We start from the raw sequence: 8900 nt of genomic DNA, 5'->3' as shown, positions 1-8900 counted from the left end.
TACTTTACTGCTGCTCTAGAATTACTTGTTACTTTTATTTCTTATTCTTATCTGGATTTTTTAACAGCATTGTTGGTTAAGGGCTCATAAGTAAGCATTTCACTGTTCACCTGTTGTATTCGGCACATGAGACAAAAACAATTTGATTTGATTTGATATGTACAGTTGAAGTCGGAAGTTTACATACACCTTAGCCAACTACATTTAAACTCTGTTTTTCACAATACCTGACATTTAATCCTAGTAAAAATTCCCTGTCTTAGGTCAGCTAGGATCACCACTTTATTTTAAGAATGTGAAATGTCAGAATAATAGTAGAGAAAAGGATTTATTTCAGCTTGTATTTCTTTCATCACATTCCCAGTGGGTCAGAAGTTTACACTCAATTAGAATTTGGTAGCATTGCCTTTAATTTGTTTAACTTGGGTCTAAAAACCTGACTCAGTTTCGAGTAGCCTTCCACAAGCTTCCCACAATAAGTTGGGTGAATTTTGGCTCATTCCCCCTGACAGAGCTGGTGTAACTGAGTCAGGTTTGTAGGCCTCCTTGCTTGCACACGCTTTTTCAGTTCTGCCCACAAATGTTCTATGGGATTGAGGTCAGGGCTTTGTGATGGCCACTCCAATACCTTGACTTTGTTGTCCTTAAGCCATTTTGCCACAACTTTAGAAGTATGCTTGGGGTCATTGTCCATGTGGAAGACCATTTGTGACCAAGCTTTAAATTCCTGACTGATGTCTTGAGATGTTGCTTCAATATATCCACAATATATCCTCATGATATCATCTATTTTGTGAAGTGCACCTGTCCCTCCTGCAGCAAAGCACCCCCACAAAATGATGCTGCCACCCCCGTGCTTCACGGTTGGGATGGTGTTATTGGGCTTGCAAGCCTCCACCTCTTTCCTCCAAACATAACGATGGCAAACAGTTCCATTTTTGTTTCATCAGACCAGAGGACATTTTTCCAAAAAGTACAATCTTTGTCCCCATGTGCAGTTGCAAACCGTAGTCTGGCTTTTTTATGGCGGTTTTGGAGCAGTGGCTTCTTCCTTGCTGAGCGGCCTTTCAGGTTATGTCGATATAGGACTCGTTTAACTGTGGATATAGATACTTCTTTACCTGTTTCCTCCAGCATCTTCACAAGGTCCTTTGCTGTTGTTCTGGGATTGATTTGCACTTTTCACACCAAAGTGCATTCATCTCTAGGAGACAGAACGCGACTCCTTCCTGAGCGGTATGAAGACTGCATGGTCCCTTGGTGTTTATACTTGCATACAATTGTTTGTACAGATGAACGTGGTACCTTCAGGCGCTTGGGATTTGCTTCCAAGGATGAACCAGACTAGTGGAGGTCTACAATTTTATTTCTGAGGTCTTGGCTGATTTCTTTAGATTTTCCCATGATGTCAAGCAAAGAGGCACTGAGTTTGAAGGTAGGCCTTGAAATACATCCACAGGTACACCTCCAATTGACTCAAATGATATCAATTAGCCTGTCAGAAGCTTCTCAAGCCATGACATCATTTTCTGGAATTTCCCAAGCTGTTTAAAGGCACAGTCAACTTAGTGCATGTAAACCTTCTGACCCACTGGAATTGTGATACAGTGAAATAATCTGTATGTAAACAATTGTTAGGAAAATGACTTGTGGCATGCACAAAGTAGATTCTCTAACCGACTTGCCAAAACTATAGTTTGTTAACAAGAATTTTGTGGAGTGGTTGAAAAATGAGTTTTAATGACTCCATCTTAAGTGTATGTAAACTTCCGCCTTCAACTGTGTATTCTGTATTCTAGTCTAGGCCAACTTATTAAACTATTGCTGTACATACACTATTTTATCCTACGTATTCAGATATACTACATATTCAATCCACATACTGTCCATAATACATATATACATATACATCCACATATACGTCTCATCACACAAAAACACATCTATAATTTTGAATTCCATTATTTTACTTTTAGATTCTTGTGTATTGTTAGATACTACTGCAGTGTTGTTTTTCTCTACACCCTCAATAAAATCTAAGATAGGCAATCTCAAAAAATAACTAATTATTGATGGTAGGTGCTAACATGAACACAGAAGGACCACTAGAGGGTATCAGTGAGGTTTTCCACATTTCCCCATTCTCCTCTAGAACCTTAGAACGATCCACGTAGAAAGTGCCATATTGACCCCATTCCTGATTCCAATTGGACCATTCATTTTAGATGGACATGTGCTTGTTTATGAGTAGACTGGCAGAGAAGTTAAAGACAGAGAGCCAGGGAGGGGGCAGCATGGCCAGAACTAGAATGACACCCCAGCATCAAGAGCCTTGGAGGTCAGTTGTTTTTCCTAAGAATGGTCAAGCTCAAGGCAACACACTTGAAGGAAATGAGAGACAAAGAAAACAGAGGCTTCACTACAGACCTGGGTTCGATCCCACGCTGTGTCACAGCTGGCCGTGACCGGGAGATGACGCACAATTTGCCCAGCGACATCCGGATTAGGGGAGGGTTTGGTCGGCCGGGATGTCGTTGTCCCATCGCGCTCCAGCGACTCCTTGTGGCGGGCCGGGCGCCTGCAAGCTGACCTCGGGCACCTGCATGCTGACCTCGGTCGCCAGTGGTATGGTATTTCTTCCCACACATTTGTGTGGCTGGCTTTTGGGTTAAGCGAGCAGTGTGTCAAGAAGCAGTGCGGCTTGGCAGGGTTGAGTTTTGGAGGATGCATGGCTCTTGACCTTCGCCTCTCCCAAGTCCGTATGCGAGTTGCAGGGATGGGACAAGACTGTAACTACCAATTGGGGTGAAAAAGGGCTAAAAGTATAATAAATAAAAATAAAAATAATACAAATGTAAAAAAATATATATATATATAAGTCTCTTCTTTAAGACAAGGTTGCAGTCCTATTTCCTGACCCCCACGTACCTGTGACCCTGGATGTTCTTCACAGCATGCTCAGTCCAGTGTGATCCTCTCAGGCAGTAACACTACAACAGGGTCACAATCATCAGGATCTACCTCAGTGGTCAGGTGGGCCTTGAACTTCTCTGCCCTCTTCTGCAGGGTGCCGTCCACCCCAGGCCCACTGGCAAACTGGAAGAAGTCCTGACGGAGAGAAGGGAAATGGAGAGCAAGTTAGACACGAGTCACACCGTAACAAACGCTGGCTGTGTGCAGCAGATTCAACATGTAGAATTATCAGGAAATGAATAGAAAATTACGGACTGTGTTCTGTGGTCAGATGTGATAGGATGGCCACCTGCTGCTTTTAACCAATTTACGGTGCGGTCTGTTTTGTCTTCTAGAACTGGGGAAGATATTCTATAATACAGACATCAGTAATGATGGGGTTTCATTGATGCCAGCTCACCTGTAACGTGGAGGTGAGGTAGTTGTCCTGAGACACAATGTCCACAGAGAAGTCTGTAGGTATCTCTCCCAGCTGCTGGTAGAGCACAGCGATGAGGCCCAGGTATAGAGCCGGGCTCTCACTACGACACAGCAGGGCCAGCAGATGCTTCCCGTGCTCAAAGCCCTCGTACGTACACGGTCCCAATGAGAAAATACACAAATGCAAACTGCAGCTCACCTGGGGAGAGGGAAAGGCATAGGAGAGAAACAGAGAGAGGCAATCAGAAAGACAGTTCATTACCAGGTTATTTTACAGCTCTTAGAGCAAAGGCTGTAGTTGTCAGATGTCCTATTAAATATGGTTTATAGTGGTTGAGGATAGGCGCCTGAGGCAAAAAGACATATGACTACAGCATGGTTGCAATCATGTCAATTCAAATGTCTAAGCTCCAATCTCCTTTGATGTTCCGCAATCTATAACGTCTAGTCTAAGTTCCTATTCACTTTATCTTCTCCATAAATCCACATAAATCTGTAAAATATATCACATAGATCTTACTTCCGCTTCACCTAGCTCATTGAGTGGTTGCTGCTGGTGGTGTTTCTCCAACAGAATGTCCAGGGCATGAAGTGGCAAGAAAAAGTATGTTAACCCTTTGGAAATAAATCTAAGATTTCTGCATAAATTGGTAATAAAATGTTATCTGATCTTCATCTAGGTCACAGCAATAGACAAACACAGTCTGCTTAAACTAATAACACACAAACCATTATACGTTTTCATGTCTTTATTGAACACACCATGTAAACATTCACAGTGCAGGGTGGGAAAAGTATGTGAACCCTTGGATTTAATAACTGGTTGACCCGCCTTCGGCAGCAATAACCTCAACCAAACGTTTTCTGTAGATGCGGATCAGACATGTAGGAGGAATTTTGGACCATTCCTCTTTACAAAACTGTTTCAGTTCGACAACATACTTGGGATGTCTGGTGTGAACTGCTCTCTTGAGGTCATGCCACAGCATCTCAATCAGGTTGAGGTCAGAACTCTGACTGGGCCACTCCAGAAGGCGTATTTTCTTCTGTTGAAGCCATTGTGTTGTTGATTTTCTTCTGTGTTTTGGGTTGTTGTCCTGTTGCATCACCAAACTTCTGTTGAGCTTCAATTGGTGGACAGATAGCCTTACATTCTCCTGCTTAAATAAAGGTTACTTATTTATTTTTTATTTTTTATTGTTGATAAATTTGGGAATTCATTTTTCCGTCAATGATAACAAGCTGTCCAGGCCCTGAGGCAGCAAAGCAGCCTCAAACCATGAGGCTCCCTCCACCATACATTACAGTTGGGATTAGGTTTTGATGTTGGTGTGCTGTGCCTTTTTTTCTCCACATATAGTGTTGTATGTTCCATTCAAACAACACAACTGTAGTTTCATCTGTCCACAGAATATTTTGCCAGTAACGCTGTGGAACATCCAGGTGCTCTTTTGAGAACTTCAGATGTGCAGCAATGTTCTTTTTTGGACAGCAGTGGCTTCTTCCGTGGTGTCCTCCCATGAACACCATTCGTGTTTAGTGTTTTACGTATCGTAGACTCATCAACAGAGATGTTAGCGTGTTCCAGAGATTTCTGTAAGTCTTTAGCTGACACTCTAGGATTCTTCTTAACCTCATTGAGCATTCTGCACTGTGCTCTTGCAGTCATCTTTGCAGGACGACCACTCCTAGGAGAGCAGCAACAGTGCTGAACTTTCTCCATTTATAGACAATTTGTCTTATCGTGGACAGATGAACATCAAGGCTTTTAGAGATACTTTTGTAACCCTTTCCAGCTTTATGCAAGTCAACAATTCTTAATCTTAGGTCTTCTGAGATCTCTTTTGTTCAAGGCATGGTTCACATCAGGCAATGCTTCTTGTGAATAGCAAAGTCAAATTTGTTTTGACTTTGCTATTCAGCTCTAACCAACATCTCCAATCTCGTCTCATTGATCGGACTCCAGAAACGCTGACACCTGACTCCAGATACAGTGGCTTGCGAAAGTATTCACCCCCTTGGCATTTTTCCTATTTTGCCTTACAACCTGGAATTAAAATTGATTTTGGGGGAGGTTTGTATTATTTGATTTACACAACATGCCTACCACATTGAAGATGCAAAAAGTCAATATACTGTAAGGTGACTCACCTTTTGTAGCAATTACAGCTGCAAGTCACTTGAGGTATGTCTCTGTAAGCTTGGCACATCTAGCCACTGGGAGTTTTGCCCATTCTTCAAGGTAAAACTGTTCCAGCTCCTTCAAGTTGGATGGGTTCCGCTGGTGTTTTGTGTGTGTTCCTGTTTTGTTTTGTCTTGTTTTCCCACACACCCTCTTTACATCCCCTCATTACTCTACGTGTATATTATCCTCTGTTCCCCCCCTGTCTGTGTGTGGTATTGTTCGTTCGTTACGTGTGTGACGCTTCAGGCTGGCTTTGTGCATTGTTGTGTATTGTTGTAACCCGTGGTTTTGTTATTTGTACCTATTTGTGTATTTGTGCGCTATCGCTTTTTCCCTTGGGCCGGTGTGTTGTGAAGCAGTTTGCGTCCATCTGTTTTCCTCTGCCTGAATAAAGTGTACCTGTTCACTCATCTCTGCTTTCCTGCACCTGACTTCCAACCAGTTGCGCACACTCTGACAGGGATGAATACTTTTGCAAGGCACTGTAGCTTTTGGAGAAGTCATTAGCCTAGGGGTTCACATACTTTTTCCAACCTACACTGTGAATGTTTAAAGGATGTATTCAATATAGACAAGAATAATACAATAATTTGTGTGTTATTAGTTTAAGCACACTATGTTTGCCAATTATTGTGACTTACATGAAGATCAGGTCAAATTTGATGACCAATGTATGCAGAAATCCAGGTAATTCCAAAGGGTTCACATACTTTTTCTTGCCACTGCAGCTCAGGTCTGGGCTATACTGAGTGATCTGGGCTGGGGTGGCTCCAGGAGGCTAGGTCTGCCTGGGGATGGGGGAGAACCTCAGCTCAGTCCCATCTCTCGGCTTCATCCTGTGCAGCCTGTCCTGCTCCTCCTTCATGGTCTGACACTTATCGTTCCTAGGCAGGTTCTGTTCCTCACGGGTCTTGGTGTTTGAGATAAAGTTATGGGATTAGGTTGTTGATGGCACACATACAACCCAGGAGAAGCTGCAACCTTGTGGCTATCTCCTGGTTCACCCAGGCAGTAAGGGAGACACATTTGTACATCAGCTCGTACTGGTAGGGGCCCAGGAAAGGGTCCAGGTCTTGTAGGCCCACCCAGACCCAGCCCACCTCTTCATTCTGGGAGGCAGAGATGTCCAGATCCTCCTCTTTGGGGTCCCAGTTGGCCAGACAGATCTCGCTCTTTCAGAGGCCTTTTTTAGGGCCTGTTTCACCCCAAGGTCTGGTGCGTTGGAGGAACAGTAGTGGAGGAAGTGGAGGCCTGGTGGGATCATCTTCACCCCCTGGAAGCAAGACCCGACCTGCCAGCTCTTGTAGTTTATACCGAGCTCTGTGCCCTCGGGAACGCTCCATAACAACCAGGGTTGCCCCCTCCTCAAACAACCCCCATGCCACCTCAGGATTTATCATTCATCCATGTTTCTCAAACGTAACATTTTGAAGATGTTGCAAATGTCAAGTTTCTAAGTGTTTAAGGTTAGGTTTAGCCATTATCTCTGAAATTGTAAGGGTTAAGTTTAGACATTAACTCTGAATGGTAAGGTAAGGGTTAAGGTTTGGGATAGGCTTTAAACAAAAATCTCAAAAACAACTTTATATTGCTGGTTTCGAATTTACAACCTTTGGAATCAAAGGCAGATGATTATGTTAGGCATTAACTCCGAATGATCCACGTAAGAGTAAAGGTTTGTGATAGGCTTAAAACAAAACTCTCAAAAGTAACCTTCTATTGCTGGATTCGTACTTGCAACCTTTGAACTAAGACGCAGGTAGCTACATACACCTGCCATCCCTGTCCACGCAGCTCTAGCAAAATCAAAACCTAATTGAAGGTAAAAAACGGTCACTATTGCCCCCTAGTGACCGGCTTTCATGTATGTGAACTGACGGATGGAAGTCGAATACTGATTTGTATCCAGTGCTCAAAACCCCCTAGAGTCGATTTAGCGTAATAGTAAAATCCCCATCAAAATCTGTGGCCCGTTAAATTAGCGATATCAGTTTTTTGTATGGGTACCAGTGAACAAAATGAATGGAAATATATGGAGATTGTTTAGTGCCTAAAATAAGAGGTTAAATACATGTAAAAAATATATATATATATATATATATATGTATATACTGTCATTCTACTCTATATATATTTGTGTCCTGATCATTCTTATATGTCTCAGATATAGGACAGACATTCCTTTAGAATGTATTTTCTTACTGATAATCTATGTATGAAGCTGTTGGTCAACGTGTTTCTATGGGCTAATAGCAGTAAGGCCAAATTCAATGTTTCATCAAACAAAAATATTTTGATACCTTAAGGGGTTCTAAAATTGTAAATCAAATAGCTAAATGATCCTTGGTATGACCATATTGAAGTAGACATTTAAAATGGTTAGGTTTAAGTTTATGGTATGGACGTCCCAAGGATCCAGGATAGCACTAACAGTGCTACAGAGTTCATGTAAACATGACTGTGCATGTGGAATTTCTTTCCCAACAGAAACAAAAACCTAAAATGAGAAACGTTCTGGAAGTTATGCAACTTGGGGAGTTTCTTGTTTTTTGTCCATTTTGTTAACAATTTCTTATAACAAGAGAACTAAACAATAGGTCTTTAGTAATGGCCCATGTTTCGATCATTACAGGAATAAACAACCAATAATGCAGTTTAAGAAACCTTTATCAGTGGGCATCTTGAATACATTTCATAGAACAACAAATGTATCTATCGGTTTCACAAAAACAATATCTGGATTGTGAGATAGCTAAGAGTTATAAAATGTGTGTGCACCAAGGTATTACAAGTAAATATCTTCACTGCATTGTAAAACCATCCTCTAACAACCATAATTAATGGGGGGAACTCAGTCGGGTCTCAACTTACTGCTGAGAGTTAGAATAGTAGATTACACAAGGTGCAATTTCAACATGTGGTTGTGCATCAGCAGTCACTTAATTAGCCCAAGTCAGGTAAACATTTTTAGATTGGCAAGTTAGTCTAGCGGCTAGCTATCTAAACTTATAGTAAGCATGATCAGTTCGGTTTTTTTGTGGCCCCCGCCCACATCAAAGTGGCCCATCCCTGATCTATGGTGACCTATAGCTTATACGTGTGGGACTATACAGACAAGAAGTAAAAGGTCATAAACAGAGGCCTATGCCTGACATACAAACTGTCATTCTACTCTACAAAATAAGCTTTTTTGAAACAATTTTGATAAAAAAGAAAAACATATTTTTTTAGAATTATTTTGTGGGTGTGTACAAACTCTGCAGCTTCTGCCAACAGTTTATCAGTGCCCTGATGAGTCTCATCCTCTTCCTGTTCTTTCCCT

At 41.9% G+C, this 8900-nt stretch overlaps 1 protein-coding gene across 1 annotated transcript; it reads right to left on the bottom strand.

Annotated features, from left to right (window-relative positions):
* Positions 1-2958: 2958 nt before the first annotated feature.
* aar2 (AAR2 splicing factor) lies at positions 2959-6978 on the bottom strand. The gene is given in 8 exon segments (XM_036945794.1): positions 2959-3108; positions 3374-3547; positions 3549-3592; positions 3925-3981; positions 6305-6492; positions 6494-6788; positions 6791-6917; positions 6919-6978. Coding segments are annotated over 8 exon segments (1095 nt in total).
* Between the last annotated feature and the right edge of the window lie 1922 nt (positions 6979-8900).

This window comes from Oncorhynchus mykiss, chromosome 16 (assembly GCF_013265735.2).
Source record: "Oncorhynchus mykiss isolate Arlee chromosome 16, USDA_OmykA_1.1, whole genome shotgun sequence".
Taxonomy (NCBI): Eukaryota; Metazoa; Chordata; class Actinopteri; order Salmoniformes; family Salmonidae; genus Oncorhynchus; species Oncorhynchus mykiss.
Note: the sequence above shows the minus strand (reverse complement) of the source record. Positions and strands in the feature narration are given on the sequence as shown.